Raw genomic sequence first — 18,622 nt, 5'->3', positions numbered from 1 at the left:
TGGAATGAAGGAAATTACTATTTATTCTTTGACATGTATACAGCATATGCCATTTTACAGCAAGTCACCACTGGGCTGGTGAAATGGAAGAGAAATACTCACTTTAGTCGAATGTTGGAAGGCATTGGAGAAAAACACCACAGTTAGGACTGTTAATGACTTACACATTGTTGATACAGGACTGAATTTGAAAACATGCTCTAACATTTATAATATAATGAAGGTGGTTAGTGCCACATTAAAATAAAAATAGTTCTATACAATATGTTCATTTGGTCATGTGCTATTTACAGATTTTACAAAAACACACACGAGCTTGTTATTTGTCTAAGTCAGGCTAGAACAAGGCCAGCAGAGTAACTCATAAAATGTGTAACTGATCAGTGCCCTAACTAAAAGTGTAAGAAATCCAATTTCTAACTATGCAGTGCAAGTTATTTTTTCCAGGTCACATTACAAAAGCCCTGATCTAAGAGACTGAAAAACATCTGACACACGTAAATAAGGTATTAAAAACGGAACTTAAGCCATCTTTTAGAGTTTAAAAAAAAGAAATAGAATTTTCTTTGTCCATTTAAAAGTTTAGGATAGACTGAAGTAGTGCGCCCCCCCCCCCAGTAAAGTGGGCAACACTGGCAAAACAAGGTTTGTTATAATAAAATACATTAGACATTTAAATAAATAACCTTAAAATACTACGTGTGTTGAAGGGATGGCAGAAGAACCCGGCAGGTTCCACCTGGAATTATGTTTTCTGCACAAGCATGACTAGGCAGACTCTACCTCTTACAAAGACTGGTGTAAACAGGACAGTCAGGAACCTAAGATGAGGGGGCATACGGAGGGACAAAAAAACCCACTGACTGAGGTAGCAGCACTCTCTGCCCGGTGCAGAAAAATCGGCTTATGAATAAAAAATAAACTGATCAACTTAAGTTCAGATGATCATGCAAAAGACAGTTGCATGCTTTTTAGTTTTAGAAAACACATTCATTCCCTAACATCTGCTACCAATTTAGTTTGCTAGTGTCCGCTGGCTCAAAAAAAAAAAGTTTTGTTTTTTTTACAAGGATGAATAGATTAAACAGAACACTGTACATGCTTTTCATCTACAAAAAAATATTTGCATAAAATAGTGTTAGTTCTCTGTACATGTCAATGGACACTTTAGTTGTGTATAAAAGAGGAAAATATTGCCCCCACTGGAGTCAGAAAAAGCAAAAAACACAAAATCTAGAGTATGAAACCTCCATCACCAGCAAATATGTTCATGTGAAAATTCAGCAGAAATCGACAGTTGCTTTAAACAATAAAAAAATTGATTAAGTTAAACATCTTTATGTAAAATCATCACTATGTCAGTCAAGACCAGAACATATCACTAAAGTTAGTGTCTGTACTGTAAAGCCAGATAAGCAAGGGCATAGTAATGAGCACAAATGGCCAGGAAATCCCTTCGGTGCATGCTGATAAAGAACATGGTTTGGTGGCAGGCTTCACGCAATCTTTACCAGGTTCCAGGTAGTTACGGGCCGCAAACTTAAGTGTCTCATCTAGCAGAATTACAGGTAGTGAGATTTTCAACACCATCAGCCACTGTGTCACATTCAGAGGTGTGATTTGGAAGATGAGCTGTGGAAGAGAAGCCAATCGTTAGATTCTTTTACTTGTACACACTAAAACAAAAAAAAAAAAAATCAGTGTTTTTTCTTCTTTGAAACTTAAGACATTATTACAGGCAAGTAGTTTTGCCACTCTTGTTGCATGTAGCTTGCACCCAATTAACAAGTTTACTTACCGGCAGTGGTTCTACATAAAGGATAAGAAAATGGAGTGACATGGACAAGCAAATAGAACCCAGCAGCCAGATATTCTCCCATGGAGGCATTCTCATTAAGGACTGGTTTTCTGATAAACTGTAACAGAAACATTGCATACATAAGACATTAGAATAGGACATTAAACAAAGCACATTAGGCATCTTAGCAGGCCATAATTTGTGCCTATGAGGTAAGAGTATTTAAGAACAAGACAGTTAGGGGGCTGCTGACACACGGTCATTAATCAATGTTCAGCTTATTAAAGGTTGTTTTAAAAGTAACTAGTTGCTGTATTAAATAAAAAGATGTTACAAAATGCTACTAAACTCTTTTAACAGTTTATTAGACTAATGGTGTATAACAGCAATATACTAATGTACTTCAAAGAGCTAACAGGGTTACATTGCTTTGAGCATTAGACTGCATTTTAAACTAAAATTACTGTCCATCTTAATTAGCAGAGAGTTTATACAAGATTACAGTTGGCACAAGAATATTAAAATGGGCCTATTTAATATATCTAACAATGCTTTTGTTTAAATCCGTTTTCTGTGCCGGTTCAATCTAAGTTTTGGCTATACCAGAGGAGGTTTTTGTGCTGCAATATAGAGTTTAGGAAGAGGAATCTCAGATGCAGAGTATTTTAAATGTAGAGCTAATGATGTTTTTTTAAATTTAACTGACCTCCAATTTGTTTCTTCAAATACCCTTGGCATATTGTGCTATTTAGAGGTTTCCATTTATAATTTAGTATTAATTAGCTGAGGCACGCTCCCTTAGGGCAGGAAAAACTATTTCCCATATATTTAAACAGTCTTATTTTAGGTCTCTTTAATATCACTTTATAGGAGAAGTATGAGGGTTAATCTGATTGATGAGGCTTAAATTAAACAGTGGAAAATATTCTAGCAGTCTAATACCAAAGTCCCAAGAGTGAACTGAAGGATTTAAAATGATACCTCTGCTTATAGCGTAAGATCTCAAATGTGATCTAGGAAAAATGATCCTTTGGCCTTCAATATGCAAACTCCGGAATTCACCATTCCCTCACTTATTTATTACTTACGTATCCTTTCTTAATGTCTGGACAGTTCTCTATATAAAAACTTTATAATTTCAGGAAAAAAACCCAAGTGAATCTCAGCTTTCTACTTCAGACATAACTAACCTGTTGAGAGCATTACACATCTCTATGGTGACCAGAACAGAAAGTGCCATTGTCATTGGGTATGGCGACTCAAAGACCACACAGTCTACATCTGTGAATTCTGGGTTGTCCTCATTGCACTGTAGGAAATGACTCTACAACAGAATAAAACAAGCAAACACTCATTATTTCAACGATGATGATTACCTATTTACAAAAAAATTCAAGTGGGATGGTGCAGCAGTCCAGCACTAGGATTATAAAAGCCTGTGCCTATAGAGGCCGACATCAGGAAGAATTACTTTTGACTTCATCTCTGATTCAAACAATTCACATAAATTTGATATGTACAGAAATCTTCCCATAAAAAGACATCTATTTCCTTCAAAAACAGTTTAAAGAAAGTGTTTTGTATTCTACCTTTCGCTTTTTATAGCTATTAACTCTGAATAAGCAGGATTATTTAATACAATTAAAGACGGTCCTTCTGCAGCTATTCTTTGAAATGAAAATGTACAGCGTACAGGAAGTACCAACATATTATGTTACGCTCAGTAGGCGTTTATATATTTTTGCAGGCTTTCTAAAGTAAATTAAACTGAACAATACCAGCTGGTAATAGGTTACTCTTGGGCCACCATCAGCAGCAATGAACCACCATGCAGCAGCACCCACTGTCGCAGCTCCAACGTAACCTTAAAGAAAAGGGACGCAGTTTGTTTTTCTACATTATGAATAGTACGTATGACACAGTCTTGTTAACCTCACTTGAACTTCCTCCTCCACCATCACTTGGGCACACACATACACAATGTAGCCTTTGCCCATTTCCCGTAGAAGGAATCTGCTTTTAAACTGCCAAGTCACCATAATTGGAATCTGTCCAACTGTAAAGATTTTATGTGTTTATTGTAATTTAGGGCATACAGAGAATTCAACCATGGTCATGGCTCCCTAAAGTGATAGTAAACATTTAATATATTTAGCAGAAAATAAATCCTAACTTCTCACTTTCCAAAAAACAAACAAACAAAAAAAACGCATGAGTAGTTAACTCAGTTCTACAGAGACAAAGTACAAATATGAATGTGCTGCAGAACAATTTGGTTAGAGATTCATGAAAGATTTGGCCAAACCATTGTCATTTGCTGATTGAAAAAAGAAAAAAAAAAATTCTAGATACCAGGTGGGTGGCCTTCTGCTCCAATCTCTTTTACAAGCCATGCAAGCTTCTAATTACTTACCATTGTTGTATGTAAAGTAAATAAGGTTTTTAAAATGTTTAAGAAACTTCATTTTAAATTAAATTAAAATGCAGAGCCCCCCGGGCTGGTGGCCAGGACCCGGGCAGTGTGAGTGCCACTGAAAATCGGCTTGCGTGCCGCCTTCGGCACATATGCCATAGGTTGCCTACCCCTGGCCTAAAACATAACTGAAGACCATATAAATTCCATGCAAGTTCCAGATCAAGTTCCTACAAGTCATTCTACATGTACAAAAAGTTAAAGAAAAGCTAGTGAGCTACTCACATCCAATTGCCAGGTAACGGAAGAAGAGCCATCCGCTGATCAGGGGCTCTTTAGGATTACGGGGCGGCTTATCCATGATGTCTAAATCGGGAGGATTGAAGCCCAGAGCAGTGGCAGGGAGACCATCCGTTACAAGATTTACCCATAACAGCTGGACGGGAATTAAAGCTTCAGGGAAGCCCAGAGCAGCAGTCAAGAAGATACTACAAAAAGGAACAAGTACAAAATTGTCCTTAGCCATGTTAAACCAAACATATGATAAATACTCATCTATGTTTAGTTTTTAAATAATTCTGTTCCTTATTAACTGGCAAGGAAAAATTATGCGGTGTGACATTGCAACATCTATTTAATATTGGAAGCTAAATATTCACATTGAGATAGCTAGGAATGTACATGCATTTTATAGCCAAGAGTAATTGAATAATGTTTAAAGTAGGTGCATTTTGTTTTGGTAGACTGAGGAGCTTTATTACTCTCTACCAGAGTAACCCTCACAAAGCACTAGGCTGCTTTCCGGAGTACTTGGAGGATATTGCTTCTACAGATCTATGCTCTTTGAGTTGAATGGTAAAACAAATGGACCTGATGGAGCATTAAAAAGCAGTTTTCACCTAGTGGAGCCACTTCTTGAAGCCATCTATAAAGGGAGTCTTGCAAACTCCTCCCTAAAAGTCTACAACTGTTATAGAATTACAGTATAACTGAGGGGCAAGGTTCCATTGAACTGGACATCCTCCAGTCCTTGCACACATGCACTGGGGAATGCAACCTCCCTTTATGGCTTTGAGTCAGCATGGTTTAGGGTAGAACTACAGGAGTAGGGATCTGTAGCAACAACTGTCAGAAGGAGAATTGACATTAAGCCCTTGGAAAAAGGAGAGTCTTATGGCTTAAATACAAAAATGGAACTCAGGAGATCTGGGCTCTATCCCTGGCTCTGCCACCAACTCACTCCGTGGTCTTGGGAAAGAGTCAACTTGTGTGTTCGATTTCCCAACTAGTAGAATGTGGATTTGTCTATTTCAAAGGCGTCTTGCCCAAACGAAGCATTAAGGACCTATATTAGTGGACATGACAGTCTCAAAACTAGAATTTGGAAAACATTCATTATTTCTTTGAAATATTTAACATCTGAATAGAATTTTCTCAAAACATAATGAATATATAATGAATTCCCTTGAGCATTGCAATGCATATAAATACTTCTCTCTTTTAAACATAGTTATTACTTCTAATAAACCTCTGTTCCCCAAATATAATATTGCCAGATGCTAAGTTAAAACTGATCAGCTTCCATTACAGAAGTGCAAAATTAAAACAGAACAACTTCTTAAAACTTACCAAACAACTTCTCCAACATTGGAAGAGATGAGATAACGGATAAACTGTTTCATGTTGTTGTAGATGGCTCGCCCTTCTTCCACAGCCGCTACGATGGTTGAGAAGTTGTCATCAGCCAAGACCATTTCAGAAGCAGTTTTAGCTACTGCAGTACCTGACCCCATAGCAATCCCAATTTCTGCTTTCTTCAGTGCAGGGGCATCATTTACACCATCACCAGTCTAAAATACAAAGAAAACATGGGCACTTATATGCGGGGACTGGAAGAGGATTTTACACAGGGGGGCAAAAATCTAAAGTGGGTAAGTAAGGAGGTGCAGAATTGAGATGGGGCTTTAAGGTGAAGGACAGGAAGTTTAAACTTGATTGAACTGACAGGCACAGAAAATGGCCTGAGTAGCAACAGTGTTTCCAATGCTGTTATTCTGATTATGCCTATTGTAATGTTCACATGTTGATTGTGCGCGCGCACACACACACACACACACACACACACACACACACACACACACACACACACACACACACACACACACACACACACACACACAGAGTAACTAGTTGAGACATTGATTGCTGAAGTGCAAGGAAACTGGGTTCAAGAGAAACCTCTCTATTTACTCCACCCAAACATCCACAATCAAGGGGACCATTACACAATATTCCTTGCTTGTCTAACAAAATTGACTCGGAAGTCAACTATCTTAGTTCTTCAGGCCATACACTTAGGTGCCCAAACCAAAACAGAGTTTGCGGATTTTCCACCTCTTACTCTAATTAGGCTGAAGATAAGAAGTTTCTGCCTTAGGGAGATGGCAGTACCTTTGATTTATAGTCCCAAGTGATCAGAGGTGTGCTCAGATGCTTGGGGGGAAGGAAGGAAAAAGGCCAATTCTACCAACTGGGTAAATTACAAGTACCATATTTTGTCGAGGTTTTGGTGTGAACCAGTAAGATATTTCTGATGCTGAACTATGCCCACATGATACCTTATTTTTAAGTAATTTTCTGAACAATGCACTGCTGAACAACATTCCTAAAAAATGGATTGAGCAATTGATGAAAGCTGTCACTAGTTGGGTGAAAACTGATTCTAATTTTTCAGGCTCCAATACATACAATCATTTATCAATTTGTCCTAGGAAAAATACAAGGGGTGGTCCCTCAAAGGTTAAGAGCATAAGAATGGCCATACTGGGTCAGACCAAAAATTCATCTAGCCCCGTATCCTGTTGTCTGTCAGTGGCCAATGCCAGGTGCCCCAGAGGGAATGAACAGAACAGGGAATCATCAAGTGATCCATCCCTGTCAGCCATTCCCAGCTTCTTGCATCCACCATCTCTGCCCATCCTGGCTAAGAGCCATTGATGGACGTATCTTCTATGAATTTATCTAGTTCTTTTTTGAACCCTGTTATAGTCTTGACCTTCACAACATCCTCTGGCAAGGAGTTCCACAGGTTGACTGTGCGTTGTGTGCAAAAATACTTCCTTTTGTTTTAAATTTGCTGCCTATTAATTTCATTTGGTGGCCCCTAGTTCTTGTGTTATGAGAAGGAGTAAACAACACTTCCTTATTTACTTTCTCCACACCAGTCATGATTTTATAGACCTCTATCATATCCCCAGTCATCTCTTTTCTAAGCTGAAAAAGTCCCAGTCTTATTAATCTCTCCTCATATAGCAGCCGTTCCATACCCCTAATAATTTTTGTTGCCCTTTTCTGAACCTTTTCCAAAGTCCAATATATCTTTTTCGAGATGGGGTGACCACATCTGCATGCAGTATTCAAGATGTGTGTTTACCATGGATTTATATAGAGGCAATATGATATTTTGTGTCTTATTATCTCTCTCTCTTAATGATTCCTAACATTTGTTCACTTAGAGTTCCTTTAGCTCTTCGCAGTCTGGCTGGGAGTTAACCATCTTGAGTAGTTTTGTATCATCTATGAATTTTGCCACCTCACTGTTTACCCCTTTTTCCAGATTTATGAATATGTTAAATAGGACTGGGCCCTGTACAGACCCCTGAGGGACACCACTATTTACCTCTCTCCATTCTGAAAACTGACCATTTATTCCTACCCTTTGTTTCCTATCTTTTAAACAGTTATCAATCCATGAGAAAACCTTCCCTCTTATCCCATGACTGCTTACTTTGCTTAAGAGCCTTTGGTGAGGGACCTTGTCAAAGGCTTTCTGAAAATCTAAATTCACTATATCCACTGGATCCCCTTGTCCACATGCTTGTTGACCCCCTCAAAGAATTCTAGTACATTGGTGAGGCGTGATTTCCCTTTACAAAAACTACGTTGACTATTCCCCAACAAATTATGTTCACCTATGTGTCTGACAATTTTATTCTTGACTATAGTTTCAACCAGTTTGCCCGGTACTGAAGTCAGACTTACCAGCCTGTAATTGCCGATCTTAAAAGAAAATAACTGAAATTTGTCAGATTGACGGGATATAATTTGTTTTAAAAAGGAAAATCTCATTTACAAGCCATGCAAGCTTCTAATTACTTACCATAGCCGTGATCTCATCGAAAGACTGGAGGAACTCAACAATCTTAGACTTATGGGAAGGCTCTACACGGGCAAAGCAACGAGCATGTAGGCAAGCATCCCTCTGGACAGCTGGGGAAAGTTCATCAAACTCACGTCCAGTAAAGGCTTTTGAAGAAACATCCTCATCTTCTCCAAAGATACCAATACGACGACAAATGGCTACTGCTGTGCCCTTATTGTCACCAGTAATCATAATAACACGAATACCAGCTTTCCTACACAACTTTATGGATGAGGCTACTTCAGTTCTTGGGGGATCCAGCATACCCACACAGCCAACAAAGGTCAAATTGGTCTGAAACAGGAGGACATTGAGCTTTAGCACAAAATATTAGGAGACGCTTTTATTTCTTTAGTAGGCCAGTACACAAATCATTTTCACAAGCCAAAGTAGTTCAAAACATTAGTTTATAAGAGGAAAATAGCATTTTTATCCTACAGTATCCAACAATTTTAAATTCAGGCCTTTATAAACTTGCATGCCACCCCCCGCCAACCCTCCCTCACTGTTTGTTCAAAACTAGTATTTGACAAGGTTCAGCAAGCATGCCATGCACATCAAGTCAGATTTTCCCCCACTTATGGGGCTCTTCCAGACTCATCTCTGTATTTCAGCATACTCAGTCTTCATGGTATCTTGCCTCAAAATGTTCATTTCTTGTACTACGGTCTGAATCCAGACCATTTTGAAAAGCAGACTACAAGAGACACTGAGAAAGAAGAGGAACTGAAACAGAACTGGGAATGTTTTGTCTCTGTAATTCTGACTTTGTTCTAGTGCAGCATGTTATGCAGCATCATCTGGTTCTGAAACATAACACTGAGAAGAGTCTCAATGAGTTAAGCATATGGAGCAACTTAAAGTGTGGTTCTACCCTGAGAAGTGACTAAAAATGGCATTCTGCATTTCCAAATGTATTGTGTCTCTTTGCCTTCAGCTTAAAAGTGCTCAGTTCACAAGTTAAAAGGTGATCTAACTGCCAGCCTTGCAGATTCCACCTGCACTCAGAGTCAAGTCTTTCCTTCTCATGCATACTGCTAGCAAGAGATTCTCCAAGCCAAATAATCTGCAACTTCCACTGTCTTCAAAAATGAATTCCTCGTTATACATGTAATTGTATTGAAATATAACGGAGTTGTTCAGATAATTGAGGGCAGAATCTTTACAAATGAAAATACGAGAGAAGGGAAAGAACCCAGCTTGACCATCAGATTCCAAGGGGAGTTTGCAGGACAGGCAATTAGGAAACACTTGTAATCTGACCAAAGAAGAGCTTAAAGCTGTGGTTCCCAAACTGTGGAGCATTTCTCCCCTGGGGGCGGGGCACAGAGGAATGTTCGGAGCAGGTGCGGCAGGGCCCAAGCCAGCCCCCATGGGGGGCAGGAAGGAAGTGCCCCTCAGCCCTGCTCTGCCCACAGCCCTGGCCCCCACTCTCAGCTCCCAGGGGGGAGTGACAAAAAGTTTGGGGACCACTGGCTTAAAGTAATTAAAGCATAATACACAATTTCCCCAGTGCTATTTTTTTATAAAATTACTTTTTCCAGAACCAAAATTTAAAGAGAGTCTCAGATACTATGTTGATGAGAACTATAGGTAGTTAGGGAAATATATGTATTCTGCACCACAACATTGGCATTAATTGCAAAAGACCAGCCTGAATGGCACCTTACTAAAAACTTATAATCAAGTGTCTATGTATAGATCAGCCACCAGAAGCACCAAGAACAAATAACTTTTAGTCCAGACTCTGCTGGGGGAAGTGATGCCAGGGGGTGGGGGCATTTAAGAACCCAAAGGATGCTCCTAATTTTGGTCCCCTGTATAGCTCGTACAACTTGCTGTTGCTAAGCCATTGAGCCAGACCACATCTATTAATTCAGAAAAAGCTTCTGAAGTGTTATATTTCTGTTTGAAAAGAATCCAACTTGTTAAAAGCATTGCCCTTTACTGTTTTGTCTTCTGAAAAAAATTAACTCAATCTTAAAAAGTCACCACTCTTCCAGAAAAACTGTTGAAACAAAGGAGAGGCAAGCCTTTTACTAAACTAACCTCATAATTAATAAAGTTAGCAGAGTCCTCAAGGTTCATTTCTTCTCTTCTTGGTGGATTGTCATGTGTTGCTAGAGCCAGGCAACGCAATGTGTCTCTACCAGTACCCCACTCTCGAATGACAGTCATGATCTTCTGCTTAATTCCTGGAGTTAACAGTACTTTAGTGCTTCCAACACGAATGTGCGTACACCTGTCAAGTACACCTTCAGGAGCACCCTACAGGAGCAAAGCAAGAAATGAGCAGCAAGAAATGAGCAAATTTGCTCTCCATCACAGAATCGTTTCACACAAGATAAGAAACAGTCCATCTCCAAAACTGATAACACTAGGCACACATTTATGCTCATGGTTCAGCTACAATTAATCTAAGCACAACTTCAAGAGTCATGTTACTTTGTAGCCATTTCAAAACTATACTCCTCATATGCTGAACTTGCCTTAACAAACATCTTGCTCATGGATGTCCGGCTCGGTTTGTTTGGAGTACAGTAGACAGACATGGACTTTCTGTCCCTTGAGAATTCCAGAGTGAACTCTTTCTTCATGAGTTGTTTTATGACCTATGAAGGAGACATTATTAATAACATTTCATTCAGATTGCAACAAACAACGTAACTGAAATCACATACTGTTTACAGTATTTTGGAAGTACTGACCGAGTTGCAAGCATTTGCACGTTCAATTCTGGAGAGCCCCTTTAATTCTGTGTCAAATACATTCATCTTCTCAACCAGGCAGCTGAGTGCAGTCTCCGTAGCTTCTCCAACCTTTTCATACACTCCCTTAGCCTTCAATTCATTTAAATAAATAAATAAATAAATAAATGGAGAATTATTACTGCTATAAAAACCTTGGCCTTTCGCAAGTCACCACAGTGAAATTTCAAGCGATACAATGAATGGAAACTGCAAATCTTGTTGCAGTTCATAATGAAAAACATACAAAGAAATGAGTTTCTCCAAAATGTCAGATTTCCCCCATCTTTTTTCCTCATCTTAAAAGGAAAACAGTTTTTGCTACAGTAAAAGCTGTGTTATCCAGCACTTTACCAACCAGAAAGCTCTATAAACCAGCATTTCTGACCTTCACTGAAAGTCCGGTTTATAGTCTGGTTGGCACAGGGCTGGCAGGCTCCCTAACTGGCTCCACGTGGCTCTCTAGAAGGGGTGATGTGTCCCTGCTGCTCCTAGGCGGAGGAATGGCCACGTGGGGTTCAGAATGTAGGAGGCGGTGTGGGACGCAGGCTCTGGGAGCGAGTTTGAGTGTGGAAGGGGGCTCGGGGCAGGGGGTTGGGACACGGGAGGGGGTGTGGGGTGCCAGATCCGGCGCTCACCTCGGGCGGCTCCCTGCAAGTGGCAACATATCCCTGCTGCTCCTAGGCAGAGGTGCAGTAAGGCGGATCTGCACACTGTCCCACCCAGTCTTGAGCGCTGGCTCTGCAGCTCCCAGTGGCCTGTCTAACCGTGCCTCCACCTAGGAGCAGCAGGGACATGTCCCTGCTTGCGGGGAGCTGCCCAAAGTGAGTGCCACCCAGATCCAGCACCCCGTCCCACGCCCCAACCGCCTGTCCCCTCCCGCACCCAAACTCCCTCCCCCTCTTAGTTAACTGGATTCTCCAGCCCACCCCACACACACTCACTTATTTTTTAAACTTACCAGCACCTCCCATTCTCCCAACATGCTGAATAACAAAGCTTTTACTGTATTTTCCTAATTTATATTTGCAATCTATCATTTCAAGATAGAGATTTAGGACCAGCAGGAAAGCCTAGCAACAGTGCTTTCTACATTGTTAAGGAGGAGACAGGTCTGAGTTCCAAATTCGTATCACTCTCTTAACTCTAGTTGCTCAACAATGTCCTCTCCAACCAAATAAGGAGTGGCATTAACTGGTTCTTAAGAAACAACGTAGTCTCCCTTAACTAGAAGGATAGTGGTTATAACATTGTGCTTTATAGGTGTTTATATGAGAAATAGAATAGAAAGTCACTAACACCCTGAGAGTTTGCTCAAAAATGTGAGGCACCTCCCAACTTTGGGGAAAGATACAAAGTAAATTAGACAAGAACAAGCATTTAACTTCATTCTGGTTTCCTCTTGTATTGTAAAAAAGACTGACTTACTTCATTGTAATCCAAAGAAGAATCATTACAAAGTGCACAGATCGTTGCTAGTTCTACAAGGCCATCATATTGATGACATTTAACAAGTTTGTCATCTTTATGCCTGTCAAAAAATAAATACATACATACATAAAAGGACTGGAGTGAAAAGTTACTGAGACAGTTAACTATGCTCTTACATTTCACCCATTTTTTCCTTAGTTAATCCCTCTATATACTGAATGATAGAAAACAATACAAATTCACTGTTTAGTGAAGATTCTGAAGCAAGGTTCTTTCTCAGCTATAAGACATGGCATTACAGAATTTGTACCAAAGAAACATTTTATCCTGAAAAATGCAAGGCAGAGTTAAAAATGAGAGCACTGTACCTTTAAACTGGGCTTTAAATAAGGAGTAAGGATAAAAATTTCTGGATTTTACTTTATGCTCCTCTTTTCAACAAGGACTTATGTTTTAGTGACATATTTCACCATTTAATGTGAGCCCTTGTAGGAATTATGGCAACAGATTTTTGTTGTTGTTTCTTCCCTGTGTCACTCAGTTTTTAAGATACAATCTACATTTATGGTGCTCAATAAGATAGGAGCAAGGAATGGGTCTAAGAGTTCACAGCTTAAGACAGACAAGACCAAAGACAGGAACAGCTGTGGATCAAAAGTTCAGATAAAAGAAGGTGTGGGAGTATTGATGAGATTCCTGGAAGTACTGTTATAGGGAAGAACTTGAAGGAGAAGACAGGGTGCTTGTTAAATAAGCAGAAGGAGGAGATTTGAACCTTAGGCGAAAAGGAGTAAAGTAAAAAAAGTGAGAGTTTGAAAAGCAGATAAGCAAGTGTGGGAAAAAGGGGATGATGATGATGATTAATAACAAGTTTTACTATGGCTTTTGGAGTACACCCCCCCCCAGATACATTAATGATTTACCTTTACAAGTATTATCTCCATTTTACAGTAAGAAAACAGAGGAACTGAGTTTAAGTGATTTGTAGGAAATTTATAGCAGTGCTGGGAACAGAACACAGACTGGACTAGGATTCTCTCCTGTCAGTTCTTTAATCACAAGACTTTTCTCTTTCTCTCTACTGGAAACTAGAAAATTATTATTTGTTTTCCAGGAGTGACCCACTCCTGATTATGGACATTAGCACCCACTCAAACAGTTTCATAGTGGTATATGACATTAAGAAGATTAATTTTGCAAATGTTAACTTCATATATTAGAGCTACATCCCCTCTTTACTCTTCATGCTTAGATATTCATGTTAGAATGGTATTACTTACAGAGCCTTATTTTATACAACAACATCAGCATACCTCTAGGTTAGCATGAAATAATCACTGAGGCATTATGACAATTACTTCTGGTACTTTTTTTTTTTTTTTTTTGGGGGGGGGGGGGGGGATAAGCCAGTGAATACTGACTACCCCCAAACAGAGGCTGTCCACCAGCATGGGTCCATTTTTCTCCTGTGTGTTTCATTTGGAAAAACAGATTACTGCTACATAGTACAACATATACTGTAAACACACAGCAAATACAGCTACATAACAAGTTTTCTTCCAGTTATTTTGTAGTACTATAAATTAGACAAATACTGGAACCTGTTGCTGTATACCATATAAATAATCAGAAGTGCATATTTAAAAAACAAACAATCTAAATCTAAATGTAATGTGTCATTCCTTGTTAAATATTTTGAATATTAAGTTACAGTTATACAAATATATACTAAATTCCCTTTTTGGGAATTTAGTATAGATGTTACAAGAATTTGTGTTATTAATTACTTCAAATTCTCTCAGCCCTCCTAATTTTCATTTCACATTTTACCTGTCATTGGTTATGCTCTTTTCTATGGTCTTCATTTGGGTTGGATTTCTATTTTCTGAGGATAACTGTTTGGATAACCTCTGGAACCTTGTCATTTAACAGTACTGTTTTTTCTTGCCTTACTCTTCCCTGTGTTTCTGAGACTCAGTCATGGTATGCACATGTAGCCTCTGTGCAGAGTCTAGGGCACTTTAAATTACTCACTTTTGACTTTAGGCTCTTAGATTAGTGAAGGAGATTTCAAAAAAGAGAGAAATTTAAAGTTCAGAGTCAAAGTGACAGTTTTTGGCATGATCACTCCCTCAAGGATAGTGAAGGTGTGCATAGGCCATCTACACTGGTGCAGAATGAAGTGTACAGAATAAGGTTTCATCAGAAATGGTATGGGGCAACCAGAGATACAAGAGGAGTATTACATATTAATATTTTGGCTGCATAGTCAATTCCATTAGAAAAACTGGTTCTAACTGATTCTACTGTTCCAATAGAAAATTTATATGTTGCTTTTGAATTCATACTCTCAATGCATTTATTTTTATACATTTTTTGAGCTTTCAGAAAGTGCTAATGTGTTTCCTGAGATAGAGAAACTTCATGAAGTACCAAGACTTGTTTTTTGTTTGTTACTTACTATAAATTAGGTCATTTGTACATTAACTTTCATAAGTGCCTCTTTCCATCCACCTAAATGGAAAAGAATGGTTTCCTAGCCCTTAAAACAAAAAAACCCCAAAAACTAATTCTTGACTTACATAGGAATGATTTTATTATTTTGATGTACTGGAGAATTATTTCCTTTAAAAATATTTTAAATCCAATGTGAAGTCGGTCAGTTATTGATCCAAATGGTTATACACCACACACCCCACACAAACAAGCAAACAAAAAATCCAGTGGACTGAATGACTAAATCCACTCTAAGCAAAGATGAAGATTATCAATTTTGCTTAAGGACCTGAGGATTCAGCTATCAGAATTTTTTATGACAAGGTGACATACTGTAGCACTATGAAATGCACAAGAACAGTATCCTACCTGAGCTTTCTCAAGGACTCAGTAAACAAAATATGGAATTATGATTATATTTTATTAAAAAGGCCTGACATAGGTCATCAATTTATGTTAACATTCCATATTCACTGACTGGTATTGAGTAAGTGTAAATAGACGTACTTATATGAAAAGGAAATTGCTACAAAAAGTCTTTTGGATGGCCCAAAATAACCTATTTCTTGACATGGAAATTCCAAGTCTTATTTGCACATTAACTTTTAAACAAAAAAGAAAATTTAAGAATTAAGAATTCTAAATATTGAGAACTCTATTCACTGCTGTGAGGATTATCATTACGGACATTGCTCAAAACCTATTGACTTTTTGGAGCAACATATGCCAAACCTCAAACAGTAAAGAGATGTTTAAAGTATATATTTCAACTCACTGCACAGGGAAATTTTTTAAACAAATCCTCAGAAATTAAAATATATCCAAAAGAGGATCCTCTCCCCGCCCCCAGAAGAAGGAGTTATTTATTACAGCTCCTTTTCTCAATTTTTCTCTGATGAAAGATATTTTCTCTCTGGGGTGCAATCCTAGGATTCTCAGAATTCTAAGGATAAAAAGAAAAAAAAATCTCCATCCCACTAGTGTAACCTTATGTTTATTAACATTCCACTGGAGACGATAAAGCTATCAGCCTTTTCAAAAAAGTCAGTGGTTTAGAGAAGTGTTTAACCTTTTTGATATCAGGGACCAGCTTGCTGCCTTCATAAACTGTGTCAGGGAGATCTCAGGGACCAGAGCCAGTCCATGGACCAGTTGTTGAGAAACACTGGTTTACAGCATACAACCTTAGAAAAAAACCAAAGCTACTGTAGATACAAAGTAAGGGACCAATCCTTAAGCACTGATCTACAGCGTTCAAAGGGTACTGCAGGTCCTGAGTATCTATTCTAATCTGGCTTGAAAAAGGTGAATTCCAGAACAGAATGCAACCCAAAGAGTCAATGAATTCCTCAACTGTCTTCATAGGGGACAATACAATTTGAGAGATTACAAGAATTTAAGATCTAGGTTTAAACAGGTGACTATAACTTCCATAAAGGAATGGAAATGTAGGTCCCATGCAGGATCATTGAAAGATATTTATTAAACTACTAAAATCTTTCAAAAAACCTAAATCTAGAAAGCTTTCAACAAGATAAATCCCACAACCCTAATTCATCATTTCCAGAAGATTAGTTATCAAGTGAACGATGTCAAAAAACATATATTTTAAGGATGCTTCATTAGATTTAGGCTTTGCAGAATTTAACTTCCTTTCAGTAAGTTATATTCTAGGCTAAAACAGGTTGTCTCTAACCTCAAATTTATATACACAATGGTTGAGAAACTTTGATACATTAACAAACGTTATCAGATACTTTAATATACTGAGCTGCCTATCAGTATGTACATGTACAACCAATGGATAAATTGGCAGACATTTAACATGAATGAAGTACTTACACTTCTCCCATGGGAGCATATGTTGACCCTGTTACTGTAAATTCATTCAGGGAACAGGTATCTCCTTCTACTCTGTCCAGGACGAAGACCTGTAAGAAAAAAAAAAAGTGTTTTAAAATATTAAATTAGTATAATCAGACACTAAAGTTAAATGGACTAAAATCAGTTTGAATTTGTCACATTATATATACACACACGTCAAAATTTAAGAAGGAGCAATCAGTTCACAGAAAAGCTAAGAGACAGGCAGAAAGGATAGAAACCGATTGTAAAATTCATCCTTGACTACATAATTTGTATTTGCTCCAGATATTTAACCACGTGTGCAAGCAACACTAGTCTGTTATGCAAGCCAGGATTGTTAGTCTATCAACTGTGGGAACAGTGGAGCAAGTTGATCAAAAGGGCTAAAAGTGACTGGCCCAACATGAACTGCCTGACCTAGTCCTGTGCCCAGGTGATAATTCTAATTCTAGCAGAAGACCTTTCTGGGAGGTATGAATTTATGTATCTGAAGCCTAGGAACAGATATCAATTTTCTATGAATTTGTTAAAAAGCACAATAGTCCCAAGGCAAGAAAAAATAACCACTTTGAAGACCGGAGTGGATTTATCTGTACAGACCATATCAGGTAAGACAAATCACAAAGTACTTCAGAGCAGTAAGGTCTGCTTCTAGATATCAGAGACTAAGAGAATTCAGGTAATGTCTGACTCCAGGGAAGTGACCCTTTCCTATGAGCCTTTGAGTAAGAGCATTCCTATCTTCAGCTTTTTACTAAAGAAATTTGTTTCCAGTGTATTACAGTGTTGGAGGGCATTCAAATAGCTCAAGTACCCCTGCAACATACAATGGAGCGTAATTTCTAAAGTAGAGAATAAACAAGTGTTTGAGGGATGCAGATACACCCCCCGGGACTCAGTCATCTGCATCCTTTAATCCTGTTCCTACAGCAGAGGAGCCACAGGCAGAACCAAAAATCAGACAAGGGGTCAAAAATCTAGTGCCTGAAGTTCTGATATTCCAAAATGACAAATGCCGTTTGATAAACTACCCAGCTGATAGAGTGGTCATGGTGGAGAAACAAGAGTCATTCCTTTGTAGATCTGAAGTAATAGTATAGAATTGTGGAAAAATGTGATTGTAACTGGTTACATAATATATTGCATAATTGGCACCATTATATGAACCAGTCACAAACCTTCCCACAAAGTCATGCCATTATATATACGTCAGTGAAACAGAACATTGACTGCTTAACTGTTTTTAACCTAAAAAGTTAGTCATGTTTCAGTAATGTCTCGTTTTTACTTTATCTACTCTATGCTGCATTTCAGTTAAGCCTCTAATCCCATTGGTAGAAAAAAACGAAGTCTTAATAACAAGATAGTCAATAACTGCTCTTCATGATGGCTGAAAATTATACAAAATACTTAAAATTCAGAAGGCACAAAGGTGGGTGAACTTAAAAGTCACTCCAGAGAATATGAAACTGCATCAGACTGAAAAGACAGTAACTCTTGTCCTAAATCTTTGTCATACAAACCTTTAAATTCCTACAAACACGTACGGGCTACAATTCAGCAACAGCACACTATATAGAAGATATAAATCTCACATGGAATTACCATGGCAAGGCTTCTTGAAAAGCTAAGCATAGTGCCTCCTTAAGTGAAGCCAGAGGTAGCAGTAC

General features: G+C 38.4%; 1 protein-coding gene across 2 annotated transcripts in view; it reads right to left on the bottom strand.

The window, feature by feature from the left end:
• Nucleotides 1–18,622, bottom strand: part of ATP2A2 (ATPase sarcoplasmic/endoplasmic reticulum Ca2+ transporting 2) — a 65,574-nt gene continuing 46,952 nt past the window's right edge. For both annotated transcript variants that reach the window (XM_039505334.1, XM_039505336.1), the window contains 12 exons: nt 16,929–17,017; nt 12,588–12,690; nt 11,121–11,252; nt 10,902–11,024; nt 10,462–10,680; nt 8,371–8,706; nt 5,841–6,061; nt 4,497–4,699; nt 3,577–3,662; nt 2,989–3,122; nt 1,799–1,916; nt 1–1,632 (listed from right to left, as the gene is read on the bottom strand). In XM_039505334.1, coding sequence (XP_039361268.1) covers nt 1,363–1,632; nt 1,799–1,916; nt 2,989–3,122; nt 3,577–3,662; nt 4,497–4,699; nt 5,841–6,061; nt 8,371–8,706; nt 10,462–10,680; nt 10,902–11,024; nt 11,121–11,252; nt 12,588–12,690; nt 16,929–17,017 — 2,034 coding nt within the window. In that variant the 3' untranslated portion in view covers nt 1–1,362. The remainder of the gene's footprint in view (nt 1,633–1,798; nt 1,917–2,988; nt 3,123–3,576; nt 3,663–4,496; nt 4,700–5,840; nt 6,062–8,370; nt 8,707–10,461; nt 10,681–10,901; nt 11,025–11,120; nt 11,253–12,587; nt 12,691–16,928; nt 17,018–18,622) is intronic.

The sequence above is a fragment of the Mauremys reevesii genome, linkage group 18 (assembly GCF_016161935.1).
Source record: "Mauremys reevesii isolate NIE-2019 linkage group 18, ASM1616193v1, whole genome shotgun sequence".
Taxonomy (NCBI): domain Eukaryota; kingdom Metazoa; phylum Chordata; order Testudines; family Geoemydidae; genus Mauremys; species Mauremys reevesii.
Note: the sequence above shows the minus strand (reverse complement) of the source record. Positions and strands in the feature narration are given on the sequence as shown.